We start from the raw sequence: 26,704 nt of genomic DNA, 5'->3' as shown, positions 1-26,704 counted from the left end.
ACGCCAAGGCAACATCATGGCCAGGGCTAGTAGCCGCCACGACGGACGAACGCCGAGGCTAGTGGCCTTCTCTGCTATTACAGATGAACAGGAGCATGCACGACAACATCATTGACACAATACTAAAAAAATGTTACAAATGTTTACTCTCTAAACTTTGGTAATGAAGAGGAGCATACTTACTCTCTAAATTTTGACAGCATGTACCCATAATAGCGATCTCCATGGGCGGCGTCGTTCTCCTGGTCTTCTTCCATGGGGTGGCGGCGCAAGCACTTGGGGGCTAGGGCGGCGGGCAGGAGAAGGTCAGGGCTGCGGGCATCCATGGCCACGGCTGAGGGCGTCTATGGCCAGGGCTGCGGCTGTCCGTCATGGCCAGGGTTTCTCCCGTCCATGGCCGATCGGAGAAGGGAAGAGGAACCAACGGGAGTCGGGGACGGGCGACGGACGGAAAGAAACAACGTAATGACGTTTTGGTTGTAGAGAAAATGAATAGATTAGATGATGTGGTGGGAGGGTTTAAGTGCTTAATTGTTCCACCTCCCACTTAAACTATCAGATTAGAATCTTGTGGCCTTAAATCAAGTTTGCACGAAATCAGTTTGCATAGCATACATTGCCTATATATATCATGAACTTAAAACTAGAATATTGTTCTTGTAAACTCAGAATATTTTTTTACTAAGACGGAATATTGTTTTCTAAACCTAGAACATCATCTCCCTTCAATAAAAGAAAATGTTCTATCTTCTTAAGATAATTATTCGTTAATAAAATTTTATCTAAATATATTCATGTGAGATCTTGTTTTGAAGGTTTTATTGTAAGAAATTTGATAGTGTGATTGTAATTTAATTTAGATGTTTGGTTTAGGAGTTATGATTTTTTTAATTTGTTAAAAAGTGATTTGTATGTGTGGGTGAGTAGATGATGGGATAGCATGTCATTTGTCCGCTTGTCCTGCTGCTACTGACGCGGGTTAGACGGTCAATAGAAATAGTACTATGAAGTGAAGGAAAGAGGCCTTGTTTAGTTCCAAAAATCTCATGTAGCAATAGAAATTTGATGCTGAACTGCCGGACGGTAGGTTCCGTCTGAACAGCCGCGGACCAGAAGACCCCCATGGACAACCTGAATTTGATGCTGAACTGCCGGACGGTAGGTTCCGTCTGAACAGCCGCGGACCAGAAGACCCCCATGGACAACCTGGCTCTCACGACCATGTTCCTTCATGGACCAGGGTCGACTTCACAGGGCTCATGCGCGATTGAGCTTTTGGTCTTTTGTATGGGTGAGACGGCGAGTTCATGTCGAGGAGAGGAGGAGCAGTGTTGGACAGCAGGAGACGGTCACAGCAGCACAGAGCAGCGTGGGGAAAAAAAAGCGGTGAATGGCACGAGTGAGATTGGCGGCGCCCACAAGTCAATCCATGATCGAACACACAATAAGGCTAAAGACGTGAACGTGGCTCGTGCCCGATAAACTTCGGAAAAAAAGTGTGGTATGTTGAGGCGTTTTTCTTTTTATGTTTGCAATACGGTAATGATACGTAACGGCGTCCGGACGGAACGGACGGAACCGCACAAACTCAACCAAGTCGTCGCTCATCTACGCTTTCTATACACACATATCTATTCCCTTTTTGCTCTCTCTGCTCATCCTTTCTTCCCCGTGCTCTTTCCGCACTCGCACTCTGTTTGCTCCCCGCACTCGCTCTTCTCCGCCCGATTTGCTGCGCGCTCTCCAGGCCATCCCCGGACAGGGACACTACACCTGTGCATGAGAGCTCGTTGCGCGCCCGCCCATCCTTGCTCCCTCCATCGCTCACCTGTCTGCGAACCTCCATGCACCTCGCTCTTCCCTGCGACTCGGCTCCCACGCCTCCACCGAAGACAAGGACGATGACGGCGGCTCCGACGAGGTGACGAGGTAGGGCGTGCTGGGATCTAGATCTGAGGCTTGCTCCTCCTCCTCCTATCTGGGATCTAAGCCCTCCTCCTGTCTGGATTTGAGCCCTCCTCCTCCTCCTCCTCTTCATCCTCCTCCTCCTTTGGATCTAAAGGATGCGGTGGTGCCTAAAGTTACCGTGAGTTCTCGGGTCAGATCTCACCGTGTTGCAATGGTTTTTTTTCAGATGTTGCATCAGATGATTTCAAATGTTGCAATGTGATTTTTTTAATTTGGATCGTTGCAACAAATGTTTTTGTAATATTGCAGTACTACTGCTTGAGATGTTGCAATACTTTTTTTTGAATGTTGCAGCATAATTTTTCGATGTTGCATTACAAAACTTTTCGTTATTGCAGTGTATGCTTTTTCGATGTTGTAATACATATTTTCCAATGTTGCAGTAGATATTTTTGTTGTTGTAGTAAATATTTTTTGATGTTGCAGTACATGTTTATCGATGTTGTAGTTGGAAAAAGAGTTGCGTTGGGGAAGGTGGACAGGAGCGTGTTGCGGAGCAGAGGCATCGTCGAAGCCTTGAGGGCACGGCGCGGTTGGGGTGCTACTTCAGGGTTGGGGGCAACGCGAACGAATGGGGATGCAGATCGAGGATGAGGTGTGGGGGTGCGAGATACGGGCATGTGGGGGAGACGTACTGATGGAAGCGAACATGGGTCAGAAATACGTTGGGAAGTGGAGGGGAAGGGTGGTTCTGATCTCTATTCCTGTTTCAAGCGGGGCGAGCGTGATTCTGTGCGAAAGAGGTGAAGCACGGTACGAAGGTCCTGACGTCCGGACGCTAGCGCCCGGATCGGACGTCCTGACGCTAGCAGTACTGATTGCAATAACAACCCAAAAGTCTTGATCCGGGTGGTATGATCGGAAAAAGTCTTGGACAGTAGCTCGGACGACTCGGCTGGCCGCCGCCGCCGCCTTAGTTCACACCAAAAACTAAAAAGTTTTTAAGATTTCTCGTCACACTAAATCTTATGACACATGTATAAAACATTAAATATAGATGAAAACAAAAACTAATTATACAGTTTGACTGTAAATTGCGAGACGAATCTTTTGATTCTAGTTAGTTTATGATTGGATAATATTTGTCACAAACAAACGAAAGTGCTACAGTACCGAAATCAAAAAAAAATTTGAATGTAAACAAGGCCTCGTCAGCCACATTGGCGACCAAGTAATCCGTCAGCCTATCCGTTGTTAGAGTAATTGGGCCTAGCCCATTCTAATAATTCAATAAACCTCAAAAGCACACAATTAGTGTTAGATGCAAAAGTGATTAGTACCAAATGGACTAATCACTAGCAAGGCTATCAACTTAAATAGTGAGCCTTGGGATGCTCCAATAGACAAGATGAGGAGGAGAACCGGGAAGCCACACGCGCGCCGCCGTCGAGCCGAGCCGCCCGCGTGCGTCGGGCCGTGGGCGTTGGCCGGCCCGGGCTAGGTTTTGCCACTCGGCCCAACCGAGAGGAAACCCTAGCCGCCGCCGCAGTCCAACGGCCATAAGGGGAAACCCTAAAGCCGCCGCCAGCTGCTCAACCGCCAACTCCCAACCACCTTGTCCAGGTTCATTCCCCCTTGGGTGGAAGCCGACAGGGGCGTGCCTATATAAAGGCCCCTGTCTGCACACTAGGGTTTCATCTCTTGTGTGTCCATTTCCCTTCTCCAGCCGCCACCTTTTTTTGAGCTCGAGGTGCTGGGCTGCATCTCCGACCAGAGCCTCTGCGAGCACAGAGGTCTCTGGTAGCAGGCCTCCGGAACTTCTCCCGTCAAGCGTACTCTGCTCGGGGTAGGCGGGAAATTAAGTTTTTGGGAGCACCTTCCGGTGCGACTGCTTCCTGTTGTCCCAACGTGACTGCGACTGCTTCACCTTCGTCAACTGCTGCTGTTGTGATGGCTGTCGGTACCAGAAGTACCCCTGCTGCCGGGAATGACGTCACCAACGACAACACCGCAGGAGGCGGTAGCGACGTCAACATGACTGGTGGCTCACTTTCCGCGGGTACCGGAAGTGCCACGCTAGGGTATAATGCTAATACTCTCTATGCGCTTTATTTTATTACTGTAGCTCTATTACTTTGCATAAAATGTTTTGATGGAAGTAGTAGGAGTAGCAATTATGAAACTGTTGCTAGTGTAATACTTGTGTTAGTATATTGGTTATCGTTTTTATGGAATAATGCATGGTGTAAAATGACTAAATATCCAACATCCGTGTCGATCCTCGCCTCGATCCAGGCCACTCCCGTCGCGCACCACGCGAACCAGCAGCGACATGGCCGAGGCCCACGCATCCCTGGTGCAGCTCGACACCATTGAACACCAACCTCTCATGCTCCAGCCTCCAGGGCAGCACAAAGCAGAAAGACGACGACGAAGTGCCGGGGCAATAGACTTGACGAGGTGCTGCACCAGAGGGCCGAGATGGCGCCGGAGTTCCGGGTGGCGCAGGAAGGTGACAAGCCGCTGTATAGAATGGCTGGAGCGGCACAGGAAGGCAGCAAGGCAAGGCACCAGAGTGCCAAGGCACAATAATTAAATACCCACTATAATATGTTTCTGAATTAATTACTTAGAAATTAGAAAAAAAGATGAAAGAACCCGTACCAAGGTATGTTCCCAGCCATTGTAAAAGATCTCTTTTTTTAAACTAACAAATATAAATATTGCGGCCTCCAACATTCAGGAATGAATGAGTATAGTCAAATAACACGGACCCACAGTTCTTAGACCAAATTCCACTTTAAAGATAAATAAAGTTAACTAACAAAAAAGGAGACAAAGCTTAGGCATCCATTCTTTTCTGATTATCCTATCCAAAGTTGTAGAAGAATTCCATCACCAAAGTCTCCAACAAACGGCTGTCCTCCTCTAGTGATGTTCTATATTCCTCTTTAGAGTTTAGACAGCTGCGAAGAATGAATGAGAAGTAGTCCTTTTGAAAACAGCACAATTTCTTCATAACCATATAGCCCAACACAAGGCAGTAGCACCTGTTAAAATTTGATTTCTAAGCTTTTGAGAAACTGGCACGGCAAGAACCAAACAAATGAGCCACACTAGTAGGAGGCTGAATGTTAAAAATGGTAGGCACTGCATTTCAGATGCACCTTGTCATATGACAATCAATTGAATAATCTCTTCAGAGCTACATAAATTGCACTTAGTACATCTACATGAAAAATATGAAATGTACTCTGCCTAGAAAAAAAATATGAAACCTAGAAAACGAATAATTTTTGCTTGTTTTAAAATTATCTCTTTTAATTAATAATGCAACTTTTATGATTTTTTGTAGGCCAAAATAAATATTGAAAAATTATGAAAATTGATTTATAGATGTTTTATGATGATATCAACCTGTACAAAATGTTTAAATAAAACTATCTCAAACAACAAAACGGAGTACACCATTAGAAAGAGCTCGACGAAGCGATTAAAATTGATATATTATTTGATATATTTGGCGCTACGAATAAAAATATATCAATTTCGTAAATTTAAAAAGAAGTGCTGACATCATCACCATAAACGGTGCCATGCATGGCCTACCAGAGGCGGCCACGTGGCAGAACAGTGCCATGCAGCTGGTGTTATTCTCGTATTTACATGTTCATGGATCAAAGTGGCACGGATCGACAAGTTCAGGGGTCACTTTTTAGCGTTTACAAGTTTATAGACCAAAGTGGCACAGGGCGACAAGTTAAAGGGTCGCCAATGTATTTTACTCTTTAAACAAATTGAAAGCATAGAGGACACCAAAGCCACTCTATGAGTTCCTCACCTGTCAAAGCTCGTCTGAACAGAACGTTTAAAGCTACTGTACTCGTACTTGAGAAACTATGGTATTCTTCCTTCTAATTAGGCCTTGTTTAGTTCCCAGAAAATTTTGCAAAATTTTTTAGATTTCTCGTCACATCAAATCTTTAGACGCATGCATGAAGTATTAAATATAGACGAAAATAAAAACTAATTGCACAGTTTGGTCGGAATTGACGAGACGAACCTTTTGAGTCTAGTTAGTATATGTTTGGATAATATTTGTCAAATACAAACAAAATGGGTACTATTTCTATTTTGCAAAAAATTTTGGAACTAAACAAGGCCAAGCAAAGGTGATTTAAGCATCAAAGTCTCATTTCCTACCCAATGGTCCTCCCAAAATCTTGTTTGTTGACCACTGTTAACTTTAAATTTTCCTCTTGCCCAAAACTGTGAATCGCCTGGTTATATTCTACTACTTGTGACAAAGTTTTGTTCTTCAGATATTTTTTCTTGAGCACGCTTTTCCAAGGCCCCTCTTCATTTATTAACTTAAAATGCCACTTACTTAGAAGACATTTATTCTAAGTCTCTAAGTTCAAGATTCCTAAACCCACCAAGCCCAACAGGCCTTAAAGTGGAAGGTTTCAGTGGTAGAGAAAAGGCAAAAACCAAAGGCAAGCATCAGATTCCTACTAGCTACTTGCCTCGCACGCTAACAAAGCTGGTTAGCACCACGCAAATGCCTTTGCCTATCGAAGCATCTTAAGCAGGTGGTGGATGCCTTGTTCAGGGACGGCAGCGAGGTTATTCCCACTGTTCCATGCATTCCGTGGCTTGTCAACACTCGGGTTTTCAGTCCTCAGTGTTCCAGGAGCATTCCTGCTTTCCCTGAAAACTCTCTGGGTTTCAATTCGGACATCAAGTTTCCCGAATCAGAAATCATCACAGAGGGCGCGTTTGAGTAAGTGAAACCCTTTTTCTGCAGTCCTCTTTTTTTTGACCTAGGGATTTTTCTGCAGTTCTCTAGATGATCTGACATTTGATTTGGTTTGTACCTGTATCTTTTAACGTCACCAGCTATGTCCCTCCCGTTTGTGGTATTTACTGATTTTTCATATAGAACAACAGACATACAAACATACTGTACCTTCTTCGACAGAAAAAACTATCCCAACTTGCAAGTCCTTGGCAGGATTTTTTTATTCAAGAAAGAAGACATAAAAAGTACCTATACAACTGAATCGAAGATATTCAGTGCTTGTACTGATGCTTTCTTTCTTTTTTTGAGCCTCAGACTTCGAGTGTGATCGCGGAGAACTGCGACATGGATTATTTGGGGAGTAACCGGAGATAGCCATGGCGGAGACAGCGCTCAGCTAGCCTAGCAAAGTCGATCCTGGGCAGCGCCATCAGCCCATCAGCAAGGCGGCATCAGCCGCTGCTACTGAGATAAGCTTGTTGATGGGCGTGCAGAAGGAGATGTGGTAAGCATGCAGTAACTATGACTCCCTGCCGATTCATTCATAGATCACAATACAACTAGGAAGCCCATTGTCCAGACATGTTTTTTTTTTCATGCTTTGAATAAATGATGAATAAGTAGGCTTGTCATTGAGGCCTAGAAACAACAGCCAACAATGTTTTCGTGTTCATAGTGTAAAGGTGTTAACTCCTTTCATATAGTTACATGTGTCTTAAACTCCTCTCATGAAGGTGTGAACTGCATGTGCCAAGTGGAAGGTTGATGGATGTAGAGTTGGGTCATATTTTTTTAGATAAAAGATACTTTATGGTTTCATTTAACAACGGGCAGAATCAGACCAATTATTACAATGTTCGGCCGGTAGGCCAGCACAAGAGCCATAAAGTAGTCTTACAACCACCCACACAGAAGAATAAAGTAAAGTTTTTTGACTAAACAAAACCAATAGACCTATTCGACAACCATCCTTTTAAAGTAACGATATGCAAGAACGATGTCTCTAGATGCTGGCATGCAAGCATCAGCTGATCTCGATAATCATCGTACCACTGCAGTCTTGCCCATTGATGGAGCCAGTGGGTTCCCCTGAAAAGAATCTACAAAAAAAATTTGGTATACATTTGTCAAAAATCACCTCGTTTCTTATTATCTAAACTACCCAACACAAAGCTGATGTTAGGGTCAACAACAATAAATTATGATTATTACCACCTATATTAGATCACCTGTTAAACAAGTCATCTATACTCTGAGGAGGCGATATCCCAAACATTAAATGGATAGCGCGCCACAAGAATTTGGCATATAAACAATCGAAAAAGAGATGTTGAATACTTTCTGTTGAGTGACATAAACTGCACCTCGTATCGTCGTTCCAATTTCGTCAAGTAAGTTGTCTTTAGTTAAAGCCACACCTTTTTTTAGATACCACAAAAAAATTATTCTTCTGGGAATTTTAATTTGCCACATTTCCTATGACACATTATAAAGACCTCACAAAAGCATCCCTATCCCCCTATAAGTTCACATCATGTAAAAGGCAACAATCCTGTGCCAATCCCTTAGTTTTCTACTCACTAGATTCCAACGAAAAGAAATATTTAGTGGGATTGCGCTAAGTAATTTTGCTATAGAATCTTGTTTTCTTCTCACAATATTAAACAATCCAGGGAATTTGTCCTTAAGTGGTTGATTGGCTATCCAAGTGTCAACCCAGAAGCGGGTCTATGTTCCGTCTTTCACCTTGAAAGATTCAAAACTCCAAAAAGTATCTTTAACATTCATCAGGCTTTTCCAGAAATGAGAGTATGTTGTTTTTTGATATAGCTCCCTATAGTCTCTCAAATCCAATTCCACGGTCGTTCACCAGTAACGCACTATGCCAAAACGCGTTTTATTTACTATTCTGCTTACAGACGCGTGGAGAACAAGCGTCTGTAAATCAAGATCACAGACGCGTATAACAAACGCTCGTCTGAACTACTCGATGCAGGAAAATCTTTGTTCGGTGGCCGTGTTAACACGCGTCTGTGGGTTCAACTCCGAGATCTCACGAGCTCCAAGGGTCTTCTTCCCATCTCCTTCTCCCGTTCCCCTTCTCTACAGGAAAAAGGGTGACAGGGAGGCGAAGCCGTGTTCCGGCGGCGATTTCGCCGGCCTTCCTCCTCTCCGGCCACCGTCGAGGTGCTGGAACGGATGGTTGGCTGCGGAATCGCCGCGCGGATGTTGTAGATAGGCTAGGTTTCAAATGTCCTAGGTCTAGGGTTTGCTCACCGCCCGTTCGTGGTGGAGCTTGGGTTTGCCGGGAGGTTGGTGGTCCTCTGCGGCTTGCTTTTGTGGGCGTCGTCGGCGAGGCGGAGGCGGCGACGGTGTCGTCGAATAAAGTTTCTCGAGCTTTTCCCCGCCTTGACGGTGTTTCCCTCCGGCGCCGTCAACGAGCTCGTGGAGATGGGGCTCTCGATGTCGAGCCCTGGCAATGGAGTCCGAGGTCGGCGGCTCGTCGTCTGTGCCAGGTGATTGTGCTGTTGTCCTTATTTTGGTTGGATGTGGGGCGCTGTCTGGTTGATGTGGTGGTTGGCCGGCCGAATCGAGCTCCTTTCTCGCTCGGTGGTGATTTCTACCAGCTGCGAGCTCAGATTTGGGAGCTGGAACCGTTGGGGCGCTGCCCCGGCTGTTGGAGAATCGCCGTTGGCTTCATCCCGTTCTTCGTGACGGGTGTCTATTTCGGCTCCTTTCAAAGCATGCGTGCGAAGGGACCTCTTCAGCTCAGGGTGGCGTTCGGCTTCTTCGCGAAGCAGTCGAAGGCGGATGGCTCACGAAGAATCCAGAGGCATCAATGTAATCTTTTCTTTCTTCGGAGTTCTTCGTGTAGTTTCGGTGGCACAGCGGTCTCTGTATCCAGTATGTATGTGTCTGCATTTGTATGCTCGACTGTATGTTTTACTTAATCAGTAATACAGATACATATTCTCAAAAAAAAACACGCGTCTGTGCTACGTACGCGCACGGCGCGGGCTTTTTGGGGCAGGGTGTGCCCGGCCGCCGGGCAGATTGCCGGCCATGGTGCAGCGATCGAATTGGCGGTATTATAGTGCCAGCGCTGCGTGGCTGATGAGCTCGATCCATATCGCGCTCGCCGGTGCTGTCCCGCTCTCCATCGCGTGCGGCCGCGCGGCCATTGGTGCTGACCTCCATCGCGGCAAGGGTGTGGCCGGTGCTGAGCTCCCTCACCCGTAGTGCACGCGCGGCCGGCCGGCCGGCCTGCGAGAGGTTGAAGAAGAGGTGACGTGCTGCCTTTTTTTTAAGGAAAAAGTCTACTTTAGGTCCCTCAACTTTCGCGAAAGTCTAATTTTCATCCCTGAACTCTAAAACCGGACAAAATACATCCCTCAACTTTTAAAACCATGCACATTACATCCTTGACCTGGTTTTGAAAGCGGTTTTACCTTTTTCTTTTTATTTATTTTGGCTGAATTTTTTGAAAAATCACAGTAAATCACATAAAAATCATAAAATAGAAAACTCAATTTTTGTTGGACTTTAGATCAGTAGATCTACACATTGAATATATAATATAGTATGTTCTAGTACAAATTTTTTTGATGTATCTTTAGATCTATGTTTTTCTCTAATTAATTAGATTAATTATAGCTACATTTTCTATGGTCTAATCATGATGAAATTTATATGGTGAGCTAATTATTCTATGTTTGAGTTATAGTAAAAATTTTATACTCATTGAATCACGTATTAGTTAGTTATAGATTTATTTAGGTTTATGCTTGTTAAATTATAATAAATCTATAACTAAGTTATACATGATCTAATGAGTATGAAATTTTTACCATAGTTTAAATATATAATAATTAGTCTAACATAAAAAATTCACCACAATTGCACCATACAAACTATAGCTATGCATTATTCTAATTAATTATAGAAAAACACAGATCTAAAGCTACAATAAAAAATTTGTAATAAAGCATACTATATTATATGTTCACTATGTAGATCTACTTATCTGAAGTTCAACAAAGATAGAATTACTATTTTATGAATTTTATGTGATTTACTATAATTTTACAAATATTTAGCCAGAATAAATAAAAATGAAAAAGACAAAACTGCCTTCAAAACCGCTCATAACCATGTCAGGGACATAATATGCATGGTTTCAAAAATTGAGGGATGTATTTTATTCGGTTTTGAAGTTTAGGGATGAAAAACAGACTTTTGCAAAAGTTGAGGGACCTGAAGTGGACTTCTTCCTTTTTTTAATTCAGCCGTCGTTCTTGCTGGGCCGTTTAGCCGTCTGAAAAGGCCTATTTTCTGGCCCGTTTTAGCCTATTCAAATTTGCCTTCGTGCGCCGCAGGAAGGCCAAGATAGGTTGGGTCGTGAGTCGCAGCAATGGGCTGTGGACGCTGCTGCTCGTGGGTGCTGGCAAATCCGGACATAGAAAACTGCCTGAAAAGGTGGGCCCCACCTAAATAAGAAACGAGCCCCCCTCAAATACGCCTTGCCCGCATCCACTTCCCTGTCTCACTCCGCCCCCTTCTGCTCCAGAAGCCCCATTTGCTTAGGGTTCAGGCGAGCGGCACCGGCGTTGATTGCTGCTTCAGTTCGTCGCGGTCGTCTCTGGCCACGGCAATGTCCTCGTCTAGCTCGCGTTCTTCTAGTTGGTCCCCTTCGTTCGGCGGAGGTGGAGGCGGGGGCGCCTACGACGGGCATGGATCGCCGGTGCCCTACCGCGTCGGACCTCTGGATTATCAGCCGGAGACGAAATGCTACTGCAATGTGAAGGCATGCCAATGGATTTCTTGGAGCTTTAAGAATCCAGGCATGAGGTACCTGAAATGCCAGAAAGCACGGGTAAGAATTTGTTGAAATCGTCACGTGTTTCGAATTGTTATCAATTTTAATGTATTGCCAGCATTAACAAAATGTTGAAAGATGCAGACTGATGCAGACTGTGGTTTCTTCCGCTGGGTCGACTTGGATTATTCAGATTCAGCTTTCTTCAAGCAGCTGTTGAATGACATGCGAGGTGCTATTTGGGATTTGAGGAAGGTGGTTGCCCAGAAAGATGCACGGTTGTGCGCAAATGACACCGAGTTGAAGTTGATGCACAAGCAATTGCATGACCATATGAAGCTAGTGGAGGCTAAGGATATGTGTATGCACGATTTGGAAGCCAAGATGAAGAAGAAGGATAGGTACATTGGCATGTTAGTGTGGATGTGTGTGTTTCTGTCAGTGGCCTTAATAGCCATTGTGTTTAAGGTGAAATTGGCATGATGCCTCTATGTTGGCTGTAGTAGAAGTAGTACTTAGTTTGTCCTTCAAGTAGCATGAAGTGTTTGTAATTAGGCAATGCTAGTTTGGCAAACAATGCAAACTGTTATTTTGCTGATTGTGGAATGTAAGGAACATGTTTATTATATTAATGCTTGATGTGAAATGGTTTGTCAATGAACTTGTGAAGTGTTGTGACCAAAATTGTGATCTGTTGTGACCAACATTTTGTTAAGCTGAGGAAGAAGGAAGAAGTTGTGGACTCCAAGGAGATGCAGTTGCTAGCCAAGCAGAAGGATCAGGTGGGCGACAAGAAACATGAAATGCAGGTTGTGGTGTGTGTGTGTTAGTGATCACCTTGGTGTTGGTGGTCGCGTTCTGTTGAAATAACATGGCTTGAAGCCAGCCAGGCAGTTCAATGTGTTGTATTAAGTAGTAGTCAGTGACAATGTTAACAATGTGGGACTTTTTAATTTGCTGTCCTTGTTTGGAACATGTTGACGATGGCTAAAAATTATATATATCTTGCTGTTATGAAACTATGTTCCAGCTCCTCTGCTTTTGTCCTATGATCCGCATGGTGGTAATGATGCTCAATGCAATGTATTTATTAGCAGTGTATAGTGTTAAAGTCAAGTTCTGTGGCTGCAAACCAGAGCAACCATATTGATCAAATTCTGTCATGGCTAGTTTAACTCTCAATTCTTTCTTGTCAGGCTGTGGTGGCTACGCCTGGGCTTGCACTTTGCCTTCCATCACAGAGAGCAGGTACTCTTGATTTCGGCCATGTAACTTGCATACAGGAAGATAAGGCCAAGGCCAAAGATCTCCACCCAAAACTCCTTGCAGGGATGTTCTTTTCTTCGTCCTTGAATGGGATCACAGCTTTTATTACATCAGACAAACCCATCTTTGAGAGTTTCTGCTCTCAGGATACATGTATGTTCTACTATGTACAATGTACAAAGTTTGGTCAGCTTACAAAACTTTAGGCAATGGATTTGCAGTCTCTCCATGCCGTGCTGGAGTAATTGGCCTTGCACTCCTGACCATTCAGTCACAAACTACTGAGTCATAGAATATGTATGATTCACTGCTGCTGCTCTGCGATGAGTCAATATCATATTCTGAGTTTGCAGGAAACCATAAATATGGGTGTTATATATCTTTGATAACGGTGTTATATATCTTTGATAACAAAAGCTTCAACTTATATATATATAAGAGGCCAAAATTAAAGAATAAAGTACATTGTCCCAACTGCAACACCACCATATATTGAATAAGTTAATGATCAGTTCTAGAATTTTACACCCAAAAGCTACCAACTTATAATCTGGTAGAGTTAAACATTTTCAGCTGCTAGCTCCTATCTACCAAGTAAATCAGATTCCATGTGCTCGAAGTTCGGTACGTAGCAGCAAGCTAAGCAGTTGAGGAGCTCCTACATATACCTGCATAAATAAACAACAAGTTAAACATTGCTAAATCAATAGGAGGCTTGTTCTAAAAAATCACAAGGGCATTTGTTCCAAAACTTACATGAGCAGATCATTTTCTGCGTGCTTGCTGTTTTTTGCGTGTTTTTGCCACAAGAGCACTCTTTTCACAACAATTTCTTAGGTATGGGGTTAAATCGCTCTCCGAAATCACAGGGAGGATGGAAGCATCAAAAGGAGGGACTTCGTTGGATTGCTTGAACTCTTCCTCTTCCATTGGATTTTCAACTCCGACAAACCTCTTTTTCCCAGGAAGAACCACTTGTCGTTTAGCGTTTCTAGTGTCACGAACAAAGAAAACTTGGGAAACCTGTTCTGCAAGTACAAACGGTTCATCCTTGTACCCAACGTGTTCAAGGTCAACTGTGGTGTAGCCATATGGGTCTATCTTGGTGCCTTGTCCGACCTGAACCCATCTACACCGAAAAAGGGGCCTGTTGAAGCCTGGATATGTGAGTTCCCATATCTCTTCAATCTGGCCGTAGTATGTTGTCTTCTTGCCATTTGAGTCAAATGCATCTACACGAACAGCACAATTCTGGTACACACTTTTCTTGTCTTGATCAATGGTGTAAAAGGTGTAGCCATTTATGTCATAGCCCTGATAAGTTGTGACTGTGAAGAACGGGCCGGATGCCAGCTGTCGTAGCCTATCATCTGTGCAGCTTGAACTGTCAATTCGATCTCTAAACCAAGTACTGAACTCACACACATGTGTCTTCCTTACCCAGAATTCGCTCCGATGTCGATTATTTTTCCTCAACATCTCCTTATGCTCTCTAATATAAGGTTCCACTTCTTTTGTGTGATGTAACACTAGAAACTTGGCTCTTTCAAAATCAGCTGCAACTGGAGTAATTTTCTTTTCCCCAATAAACCCTCTCCCTTGTATCCATCCCTCATGGCGAGACTTGGAGATGCCGATTGGATTTTTGGGGTCACTGTAAGTGAGGCACCAATCGACCACCTCCTCAGTAGAATAGCACTGCACCATGCTTCCCTCAGGGTGAACTCGACTCTTAGCATACTTGTTCAAAGTACTCATAAATCTCTCATATGGGTACATGTGGTGGAGGAACATCGGTCCAAGATATCTTATCTCCTTAACCAAATGTATAATGAGATGGACGGATATGTCAAAGAAAGTCGGTGGGAAGTAAGCCTCAAGCAGAGACATTACCACATACATGTTTTCTTCAAGATCTGCTAGTAACTCTTCCTTAATGACCTTCTGAGAGATTGCATTAAAGAAGAAGCAGAGGCCCATGATTGCCCTTCGGGTTTTTTCTGGCAATATGTTTCGAATACCAACAGCAAGCATTGTTGTGAGCATGACATCACAATCATGAGCCTTCATGGGGAGCATTTTGTTTTCATTTGGATGTACAAGTTTTCGAATATTAGATGCGTATCCAGAGGGAACTTTGACACTGCGAATGAAGTCACACAATTCTTGCCTCTCTTCCTGAGTTAGATTTACAGCAGATAAAGGTGGTCGGGCACTAGTACCATCAGGTTGGAGCTCGGGCCTTATGTCCAACTCCTCTAGGTCAGCTCTTGCTTTTGCATGGTCTTTTGTTTTAACTTTATCATTCATGAGTGTCCCAAGTAAACTCCCACAGACATTCTTTTTCACATGCATGAGGTCGATGCTGTGGCGGACCCCAAGGTCTTTCCAGTAAGGTAGCTCCCATAGGATTGATACTTTCTTCCACCTCTTTTTATCGGGCTTAATTGCTTTTGCATTGTGCTTTCGCTTTCCAATGATAGTGCTCTTCGGGTGAACTGTAGGTGTGGTATCCTTTATCACCTGGTCATAAACTTGTTCACCACTGAAATGCCCTGGAGCAGATCCTGTCTCCATCGTACCATCAAATTGACGCTTCATTTTCCGATATGAATGAGTCATAGGAAGGAAACGTCGATGCTTTACATAAACTCTCTTCTTTGAGTTATTTAGCCAAACAGTCTCGGTCACATCTAAGCAGTGAAAACAGTCTTTTTCTCCTTTGCTCTGCCCAGAAACACTACGATGTCCTGGAATATCAGTGATAGTGGTGAACAACATGGCACGTAAGTCGAAAAACTCTTTCCTAAAACCATCATACACCCTAATGCCCTTTTCCTTCCAAAGATCTTTGAACTCATCAATAAGCAACCGTAGATACACGTCGATTTTAATACCTGGTTGATGCGGACCAGGAATCAAAATTGCCATCATCATGTACTTCCGCTTGTTACACAAGTGGGGTGGAAGGTTGTAGATACTTAGCAGTACAGGCCAGACACTATGTGAGCTACTCATTTTACCAAATGGGTTCATACCATCTGTGCTTAGTGCAAACCGAAGATTCCTTGGTTCATCAGAAAAAGACTTATACACGGAATCAATGTATCGCCACTGAATACCATCTGCTGGGTGCCGTATACAATCATCAACCTTGCGGCTATCTGAGTGCCAAGTCAACAGTTGTGCGTCCTTAGAGGTTGCAAACAATCGTTTGAGGCGAGGGATTATAGGGAAGTACCATACAACCTTCCTAGGAACTTTATGACGCATCATCATGCCGTCATCACCCATATCACTTCTATGTTTGTAACGAGAGGTTTGACACTTGGGGCATTGTGTGGCCTCTTTATTGTCACCTTGGTACAAGATGCAGTCATTCTTGCAAGCATCAATTCTCTCAAACTTCAATCCCACTGGACAAATAATCTTTTTAGCCTCATATGTAGTCTTGGGTATCACATTCCCCTCAGGAAACATATCTGCAAGCACTTCTAGTAATTTTTTGAAGCCATCGTCAGTCCAATGATTTGATGCCTTCAACTGGAGAAGCTTTAGTGAACCAGACAACCTGTTATACCTCTTGGAATTCGGATAGAGTGGGGTCTTCATATCTTTCTTAAGTTGTTCCAACTTCTTTAACTCTGCATCAGTACGCTTATCAAAGCCAAAGGCATCACGAAGCATCTCCTCTAGATTCTGAGCAAGATGGTCTTCATCAAAGTTCGCAGCTATATCTGTTACATCATCATCACAAAGTTCTTGATGGTCAAATGGTGCTTCCTCATCATCACGACCGATATCATTTTCATGGAGGCCATCCTCGCCATACTGTTGACCAGCAGCCTGCACTTGGTCTCGGTGATTGACACCTTCTTCTCCATGTTTGTTCCAACATGTATAGTCATCCATGAATCCTCGAATTATTAGATGTTCATTGATTACATCCAAATCAGAGAATTGCTTTTCATTCTTACAATCAATGCATGGACACCACACTGATGACTTATGTCCATTCAACATATCTGTCTGTGCAGCTGTCACAAAAGATTGAATACCCTTGACGAACTGAAGACTCGTACGATTCCCAAGATACATCCAGCGGATTCGATCTGCCATAGTCTAAACAAAATTGAAAAATGAAAGAACAAGTCAATGAACCACCACAACATAATTGTGGATATAATTAATGTCATCCTATCAAAGTTTAGAATGCAAAACTTGCAAGTTTTATTTGCTGAGCTACCTCACCTGGCCACTGCGGGAGGCGAAGCAGTACTAGTACTGCCGGAGGATGGCATTCGAGAAGTAAGCGATCGAGCACGCTCTGCAGAGATCAAGATATAGAATTAAGCACACGGCCGGATGGATTGCATCTGCCAGGATAGTTTCATGCAGCAGCTATGATACCTGATAGAAGCGAGCTCGGCGTGAGCACGTCGGGAAGAGATCGATGTCGTCGCGCGGCGGAATGGACGATGGATGATCAAAATCAGACCATATATCCAGATCGAGCAGAGCTTAGAATGGCCGGTACTCGCGGGCTTAGAGTGCGTGTGCGCTTACTACCTAGATTTTGTGTCGGGCTGCATGCATGCGTCGTGCCCCCAGTGCCCGGCCATGCGCGCTGCCGCCCAAAAGGCCGATGAGTGCCTCCAGCGCGCCTCGCCTGGCCTTGCGCACCGCCGACAGCGGCTGCCGATGCCGTGCGCCCGGCCGGATATAGCTCCCGCCGGCAGGCGCGCGCGGGCGCCACGATGGACCGGCCGCCGTGAGCTAATTGATCAAACTATCCTCTGGGCGCTCGTGGGCTCGATCGCACCGCTTTGCAGCTAGCTGAGGATCGATACGGAGACTGTTGAATAAACAAAAAGATTCAAACATGATCAGTGCAGCAGAGATGTCAGATGAGAACGTGTACGACAGAGCCTTTATTTGCGTACACGCGTGCGGCTCGCCTCTAAGTCTATGCGTACACACACTGCTTTCCTGTGCCGAAAAATTACTGGAGAGAAGTCTAAATTTACCGTATGAAAATTTTAGACTAATAGAAGTGATGAGAGGTTAATTAGTTTTCTAAATTGTTTATCTTCTCTTGATATCAAATTCCAAAACGTAAACAAAAAATAAATAAATAATGTCACCGCCTAGGTCTCGAGCACAACACTATGGGATTAAAAAGACTTCAGGCTTAACCAAAGGCGCTAAGTAGAGGACGTATGATAGAGAGGAAAAGCGGGCTTATTTATGGCACTCACAATATAAGACTTTATCACAGAGTCGAAGACAATTAATTATATATTATTTGTGATATTTTGCTGATGTGTCAGCATATTTATTAAAGAAAGAGGTGAAAAAAATAAGACTCCAAGTCTTATTTAGACTTTAAATCCACATTGTTCGAGATAATAAATAATAAAATTAGATCTGCATTGTAAGTGTCCTTAATCGGTTATTGCAGTACCTTATTATTGACCTCTTTGAGAACTAGTACTTACATGCAAGTGCATTCTTTTCAACTGCACGGCCGACAGTGAAGTGGTGGCCCACATGCACTGTGGTGAGCAGCTGCCTACCGCTCAGTCTGCAGATTTATGGCTCACCTAAAATCTGAAGCAACTATAATCTCATTTACTGTCCCCATCGCCCATCCGAAGCAACTATAATTTATGACTATAATCTCATTTGTAACTTTTCTTTTTTTTGTTTCCTTTTTTATCTTTTTAAGCTGCCATTTCTAAAGTTACCTTTTATTTATAATAAAAGCCCAGTACGGGTAGCACCCCTATTGGTCTTTGATATGTAATTTTCAAGATTACTTTGCAACTTATACCAAGAACATAAATTGCAATAAAATAAATCTACAAGATTTTAATATATACAAGAAAGTAAATTGATATAAATAAATAAAAGTAATATGCAATAATATAAAGTAAAACTCACAGCAATACATGGTAGACTCGAGGGATATGACTATTTTCACGAACTTCTGCCAAGTACGAACATGCAGGCATGCGTGGCACTCGTCTCCTCGAGCCACTTGAACGGGGACCTGAACGATGATCCAAAGGCTTGACTGCTCGATGGAGGCCTTGACCGGCCATGAATGGACAGAGGCGGCCTTGACCGGCCATGAATGGACGGAGGCGGCAGGGCTGCGGGCCACACCAAAGCATGCAACCATGGATGGAATGCGGGCTCTCTTGGCGGTGCACAATACTTTGTACGTCAACCCTAGTTATTGAGACAGGACAGAATCGGTGGTGGACCGGTTAAAGATCGAATAGGGACACTAGCTCGGTTCAATTAAAGACCATTTGTGCTATCGGACAGGTAAAACAGGCTGAATCGATCGGTTTCCATGGAGTATATACGTTCGGAGTATATACGTTCGGTTAAATATTTGTACCATTTTCATCGAGTATATACGTGTGTCCTGTAGGCCACTGCATATCCATATTCTAGTATATACGTGTGTCTTATGTATAGGTCAATTAATAATGCGTTGTGCGGCGCGGCTGGCTGACCATGGGTGCAAGGCATGCCGCTGAGGCGCTGACAGTCCAGCACCAAAGCCCGATGTTAGCTGACAGTCGAGGGAGCACGAAAGCACTCTTCCTACACCTTTTTCTGCGTTCACATGCAGCATGCAGTCAGGGTTTGGTGGCCATCAGTGCGATGCATGCGGTGGTGGAGGCGTGGAGACGGGGCTTGGTGGCCAAGACAGCGATGCTGCTAGTGGAGGCATGGAGCACACTGCACAGCAGGAGCCAACAGGGCTGGCCAGACATGCAGCTAGCGATGCATATATACTAGTGGATGGCACACGCCTTTGCGCGTGAGATTAAAGCATCTTAAATTGCTTCATTGTGTCGACAATAGCATGTAACATTTGTATGGTTATTTGAAACACGACTGTTGTAATAGTGGCAAACATGATAGTGCTTATAGATTGAAGTATCATTTAGGAAGCATAGCTATATATACATAATATTACTTGGCTCGCAAGTTTGTCGGATGGCAGATTTGAGCTGCGCATATAGAAAAACATTACAGTGGTGCGCGTTGATATATTATACAAAATTAGTATGATGTCCATTGTATGCTTTGTCAGATGTAGTATCCAAAAGCATAATAGAGTGTTGAGTAGAAATATTATATACAGAAGCAATGTGTGTGCGGTCTCTGTTCGGCTTCGACATGGGTGCAATGATGATCAGAAGTTGCAGACTTGCAGCTACAGTCAGGTTCCCAGCAATGTTCATTGTCGTCGGAGATGTCCAGCGAGGAATCTGTGTCAATATTTGCAGAGTGCTTTTGATATGACTAATAGGTTTGCTAAATTATTATAACTGAGGATGAAAGAAACAATTGGAACCAACCAAGCTGATACAGGAACAAGCAAGAAAGAGAATAAGAGATAGGATGGTCCCTGAAACTTTGTCTGACAAAGAAAGGCTTAAAAGACGGCCCTTTTGTCCTAATATAGAGAAAACTTAATTAACTGTGCATAAATGATGCAAGCATAATGCCTAGAAAATTTGAATTCCTATAGCAAAATATTTTGTATGGGTTCTCGCTAAGTCGGTAATTTTTCCTAGATCCTAAAATCCATAGTCACTGTGAACCAATGTCATCATATACATGAAAACAATAGCAGATGCCCAGATTAATAAACTTTGATAATTCCAACCGAACTATAGGCATCATATAGTTTGTAGACTAAGAAATCATTAATTTTGAACACATCAATAGCAGGAGTTATATACAAGCGGCAAAGCTGCACCTATGTTAAAATGACACAAAGTGTCTACAATCGAACTTGCACTTACTTCCCATAAAGTATGTATGAAGATTTTATATAACTGAATTTATTTAAGTTCTGAAAATAACCATGCTTTATTAATTTACAACTCAGAATGTAGATGGCTGAAAGGAAAAACTTACAAAGTCGAGAGAAGGAAGCAGATAGGTCACTTGTTGATGGATACATTTGGTGTCGATCCTTACATTTTGGAGAGGGCACCTGTAAATACATAATTACACTATATCGGAATAATAATAACGAGGAGGCTCATCAATTTACCTTTGATTACATGGCTGCTTTGAACAAGTGAATACCAACACTTGGATTAGTGTGCAAGCCATGCCTGAATGACAACTCAGGCTTTAGGTACTCCTACATTTGCATGCATTGGTGTTTAGTGGCTTTGGCTGGTCACCTCAAGGCATCAGGGAACAGGGGTGAGCGGGCAACGCATTGGATGCATCTCTACCTTTGTTTTGGCTCTTTCCTTTGTCCTTTCTGCTGAGAGAGAGAGAGAGTAATAGAGGGGTTTTGGAATTAATGTTCATATTTGTTGGCATGTGGTGCATTGGTACCTAGCCAGGCCAAGTAGTGCCAACATCTCTCTCTCTTCTCTCTCTGCCGCCTGTGCTAGCTGCTTTGTGCATATACTCCAAACACACGCACAGAGCTTGTGATTGACACAGTATATATATTTTTCCTTGCTTGGCCTGCTGCCTCGTGTTGTCACACACAAACACACAAAGAGCTTGTGATTGATGCAGCATATGTAGCTGTGGTGATGAAGGCTGCTGCAAAGCCTGAGGCTACATACTTGCACTTAGCTGTGTGAGTTTATGGATCATGCACATGTAAACAGTAGACGTGTCATTGCTTTCGATCAGATCATTGAGGCCTTGTTTAGTTCCAAATTTTTTTGCAAAATCGACACTGTAGCACTTTCGTTTGTATTTGACAAAAATTATCCAATCATGTACTAACTAAGCTCAAAAGATTCGTCTTGTCAATTTCGACCAAACTGTGCAATTAGTTTTTATTTTCATCTATATTTAGTACTCCATGCATGCGTCTAAAGATTCGATGTGACGGAGAATCTGAAAAATTTTGCAAAATTTTTTAGAACTAAACAAGGCCTGAATAGAGCATAGATACTTTCTTGCTTTGTCTCACCTCTAGCCTACAACTGCATGCAATGAGTATATGAATGCAGCATTAATTGCGTATGTCGTGCGTGCCACCCACATTGGCTCCGCCGCGCTCTGGATGCCCGGCCAGGGGGGAGGCAGGCGGTCCAGCGGTTACTGCAGTGCACCGGTCACTGCGCACCCAGCCAGAGAATCTCTCTCGCTGTCCTCTAGAAACGAATGGAAGGCTGCCCCGGAATCTCTCTCGTGTTGTCCTTCATGGCTGTCAAACCCTTTTCTTTTGCCATGCATGACAACAGTGAAGGAGAGATGATGGGTAGTGGTAGGTCCTACACTATTTTTGGATATAGGGACTGTTTAGATTGAGAACGAAAATTTTTTGGGTGTCACATCGGATGTGTCGGAAGGATGTCGGGAGGGGTTTTTAGAAACTAATAAAAAAACAAATTATATAGCTCGTCAGGAAACTGCAAGACAAATTTATTAAGCATAATTAATCTGTCATTAGCATATGTAGGTTACTGTAGCACTTAAGGCTAATCATGGAGTAACTAGGCTTAAAAGATTCGTCTCGCGATTCTTAACTAAACTGTGTAATTAGTTTATTTTTTTATCTACATTTAATGTTCCATGCATGTGTCCAAAGATTCGATGGGATGGATGAAAAAATTTTGGATAGGGAACTAAACAGGGCGTTACTACTTCCCCCACTACTTCTATTTATAGTATAGTAGACACACTACAAGTAGAAGCGCCAAGCCCCACGCGCCTCACTGGCACACACACTCCCAATCAAAATCCACCCGTCCTCCTCGCCTATCTCCTCGTCATGGCTGGACAACACCCATACCACCTCAACGCCGGTAGCTCCAGCTCACAGCCACCCACGCCCAATCCCTTCGAGCAGCAGCCGATCCAACACCCATACCACACCTACGCCGGCAGCTCCGAGCAGCAGCCTATCCAGGGCCCAACCCAGCAGCAGCAGCCGATCCGGGATAGTATGAGCAGCAGCCGCCGTCGACCCAGCAGCAGCAGCCGCCGATCGCGAACCCAAAACCAGCAGCAGCACCAGGTCCCGGACCTGAACCAGCAGCAGCCCAACAATATGCTTACACCCGAGCAGACACAATTCTTGCTGCAAAACGGGATTAATCCAGAGAACATAGTGTTCTACTTCGCACAGGGGTTTGGCGCCGAAGAGATAGCCGGCCTCTACAACCTGAACTTGCCAGAGCAACTCTGGACCATCAACAACCAACCTCTCCCTCACGCAGACAATGAACCACGGCCGAACATCAACAACCAACATCTCCCTCATGCACAAAATGAACCCCCTCAGGCAGACTATCAACTAGAGCCGGCCCAGGACTTCAACATGCAACCTCCCCCTCAGGTAAACTTGTAACATATGTAAATACATAATTAAATATGAATTATGTGCTTTAATAAATATAATTATTGAGCATCATGGAATTAATATATTCATGTTTTAATATGTCTTGTATGCAATGCTTGGTCATGTTTTGTAAATCTTGGGTGTGTTAAGTCAATCTTGTTATGCAATAACTAAAATAATTTTAATTTCCTAGGTTGCTTGTGCTCTTTGTTTTGAAGTGTGTTTTGAACTTACTCTATTCAAAATCCTAATACCAGCACCAGCAATACTCTGAACAGCAGGCGCCGCCCCAGAACTTCAACAACATGGCACCGTCCCAAAACAACAACATGCCGCCGCCCCAGAACTTCAACAACAATCCATATTATCAGCAGGTACACTATGATCCTCTACTCATGCTCCTAATTACATGTCCCACATGGCAGAACAAAATTGATTCTATGGCTAAAGCATCTTGCTTCACCACCAAAGTAATTCAGTTTAGGAAAGCAGTCACGGGAGAAACATAAGTTACCTTACTTGATCATTCACAGCGGAATTGATCCTTCACAGCTGAAAATGTACAGTCTCTGTTCCCATCCCATCCTTGTTCTGAAAACAACAAAAGATAGAACAGCAATTCAAAATCAACCAAAAGTCCAAAATAAAGTCTGCCAAATTATTATCAAGCTCTATAACTAGCAGCTGCTCACTTTTTATCATACATTCCATCAGAATATTATGAAAAATGTTGATAAATTCAAAAGATGAGAAGTATCATGTAGGTCATTCAAATTAGTAATGAAAAATCCAATCATATACCTTCCATTGGGCGATACATCTTTATCACCCTTATTGTAATGTAGAGCTGCCATGGGTTTTCTTCGAGGATCTTGTAACTGTTGCCTCAGCAACATTGAATAGACTGCACAACAGCCCATAAAAGAAACAAAAATGAAGGTCCCATACTTATGCACAGTCCAGTTTGAATCATAACGGGGCTCACCTAATCATCTCCACTAACCATCCCCTGATCCCATCCCAATGATGAGGTCATGCCCCTCTTTGGCCTCTGAGTCGAATGTATGGCACAGTGGGTTCTTGAGTTGCTGAAATGGATGGACTTCGATCTCAGTGGATCCTAGTGCAAGTAAACAGATTATCAGAAAAGAGCAAGAAACCAAAAACTGTGCGTAGTTTGCATCCGGTAAAACAACTGAATACCTTCTCCTGAGAACTGAGATCGCTGAAGAACAGTGTGTCAGCAGCATTGAATACAATATATGTACCCTCGCAATCAAAGGCCTTGTTTAGTTGGCAAAAATTTTTGTTTTTGGCTACTGTAGCATTTCGTTTTTATTTGACAAACATTGTCCAATCACAGAATAACTAGAGTCAAAAGATTAATCTCATAAATTACAGGTAAACTGTGCAGTTAGTTTTTATTTTTATCTATATTTAATGCTCCATGCATGCGACCAAAGATTCGATGTGACGGGAAATCTTGAAAATTTTTGCGAACTAAACAAGGCCAAAATTTGTGGCCCCTTTTGATCCACCGAGGCCTGTAGATGTACCAAGCCCTCGCTGCTTCCTTTTATTTATACTGAAACCAAACAAAACCAAAACTCACTGATGACGTGTTGTATGAAACATGAGCTGTCCAATTGTCTAGTGATAATTTAAGCATGATTAGTAGGAGCGGTAGCAAACCTGCAAACACACACACACGAACCTAACAGGCTGTGAGGACGGAGATCGAATAACTCAGCTGGCTGCCCGGAGAATTCAGGATCAACGATAGGAGGTACAATTGCAGTTGTATGCGGAGGAGTCGGGGAGCATGGGGGACAGTAAACGACCTTCCCCTGGAGAATGGCTCCGGCGGCGGCAAGATGATCAACCGAGATTGAATGACTCAACAGTCCTCATCTCTCGCCCTCCACGAGCCGGATCCAGGCCGACCGCGTTAGATCAGCCCGACCTGCTGCTTCTCACCATCCCTTGGTCTGGCCGCGACCGCGATTAGGCAGCAGCGGCCGGCGGAGGGCATGCCTCCATGGGAGCAGGGCCATCGTCCTCAAGTGGACAAGGGCAGCACCGCCATCGGTCGAGGGAGCGAGGCCGCCGCTGGTGGTGAATCGCGGGAGTCGCAGCCGCCGCGCCCGCTAGGGTTTACGCGCGTCGAGAAGGGTGGCGATCGATCTGGGAGGCGAGATTTTGGGAGGGGATTTCTGTGGGAGTGGCGTGAGATTGGGGAAGGAGGGACGGTGATGTGTAAGCGGTTGTGGGTGCCGAGGGACGGGGTGTGCGTGTGGGATATATCCGTGCGTGTGCGTTGAAGTGGAGGGTGGGTGGAACGACACGGCAGGACGCAACAGGTCCGTCGGTCGGGCCGTCACCGTTAGTCTTGCTGGGTCCACTTGGTAGTGAAGGCGCCACGGAACGTGGTTGTCGGCTGTCGCCGTCTCTGCGGGCCCATCTGTCGGCGGACGGATGGAACCTTCCCACTCTCCAGGCGTGCAGAGCCGCACGGTAGGTGGGTGCTTTGCGTGTGCGAGGCAGAGTTGAGGACGGAACATATTCTAAACTAAATTGTATAATTAAAGGCATTTTTAGAAAAGAACACCTCCGATGCTCATATAATCAAAGGTATTTTTTATACTTTTCAGGGCTCCGGCAGTCACTCAAGTGCACGCTCGGCTACCGAGCGTATGTTGGCATTCGCAGAAAGGTGTAACATTACTCCGGAAGATACCCCCAATGAATGGCTCGCGCTAAATCGGATAGTGGCCAACCCTCAGAGGGTGCTTTTCTTTTTTTCGTCTAGTGACTACGGAAGAAAGCTTATCATCCAAAGGGATGCGGAAGAGATCGCGAACAACATCAATCACCCTCCCCGCTGGGAATGGTGATTAGAGGCGTGCATGGTACCACAAGATTAGGAACTGTGAGTGATTTAGAAAACGGTGACCTTTCTCCTAGTGATTGGTTGCATGTGCTTCCGCTATTGGAGACGCCCTTATCATTTGTGTTTCTATGTATCCATGCATTTGATGTAATATTTGTTTGAAGTTGAACTATTTTATCTTGTATGTTTTAAACATCTTATTGTTATGTAATAACTAGTAAATATGCCCGTGTGTTGCGACGGAAAAAACATCAAATGACCATAGAAAGTGATGACATAATGTTACATATCTATTTATATTTATCCTTTTTATAAAATTTGAAGACCATAATTTATTTTATTGATTGGTATAGATAGTTAATATTTACAGTAGTTAATATTTACAATAATATGTAGCTTTGAGACATATTTACTTAATAATAAAAATAGAAATTAGGCAAACCTTATCTTACTCTAATATTACCTCTTAATATACCTTAGTATTATATTAAAACATGAGAAGTTTGTTGCTAGATTTATTTTTTATTTAGATTAGGATTCTTATGAAATATGATATATCAGTTAAATGTATATAGATTATGAACACATAGGCTTATAAAGTGTTCATATAACATACCAATACATCATGCAAAGGTAGTAGAAGCATCCTTTTTTATTTTTACATACTCAAAT

The 26,704-nt window shown here is 43.7% G+C and overlaps 1 protein-coding gene and 1 pseudogene across 1 annotated transcript; both read left to right on the top strand.

Moving 5' to 3' along the window:
- Positions 6,446-26,704, top strand: part of LOC8073598 — a 54,643-nt pseudogene continuing 34,384 nt past the window's right edge.
- Positions 22,514-26,196, top strand: LOC8070673 (protein transport protein SEC31). Its single transcript, XM_002450291.2, has 3 exons — positions 22,514-23,139; positions 23,400-23,516; positions 25,794-26,196. The coding sequence occupies exons 1-3, from the start codon at positions 22,573-22,575 to the stop codon at positions 26,034-26,036; spliced, it is 927 nt and encodes a 308-aa protein (XP_002450336.2). The 5' UTR covers positions 22,514-22,572; the 3' UTR covers positions 26,037-26,196.

Source organism: Sorghum bicolor, chromosome 5 (assembly GCF_000003195.3).
Source record: "Sorghum bicolor cultivar BTx623 chromosome 5, Sorghum_bicolor_NCBIv3, whole genome shotgun sequence".
Classification (NCBI taxonomy): Eukaryota; Viridiplantae; Streptophyta; class Magnoliopsida; order Poales; family Poaceae; genus Sorghum; species Sorghum bicolor.
Note: the sequence above shows the minus strand (reverse complement) of the source record. Positions and strands in the feature narration are given on the sequence as shown.

Excerpts from the sequence above, each read along its gene's own strand:
- LOC8070673 (XM_002450291.2), top strand. The coding sequence starts at position 22,573 with ATGGCTGGACAACACCCATACCACCTCAACGCCGGTAGCTCCAGCTCA. Across the intron at positions 23,140-23,399 it reads ACATGCAACCTCCCCCTCAG|CACCAGCAATACTCTGAACA; the intron begins GTAAACTTGTAA and ends TCCTAATACCAG. Across the intron at positions 23,517-25,793 it reads ACAATCCATATTATCAGCAG|GGCTCCGGCAGTCACTCAAG; the intron begins GTACACTATGAT and ends TATACTTTTCAG.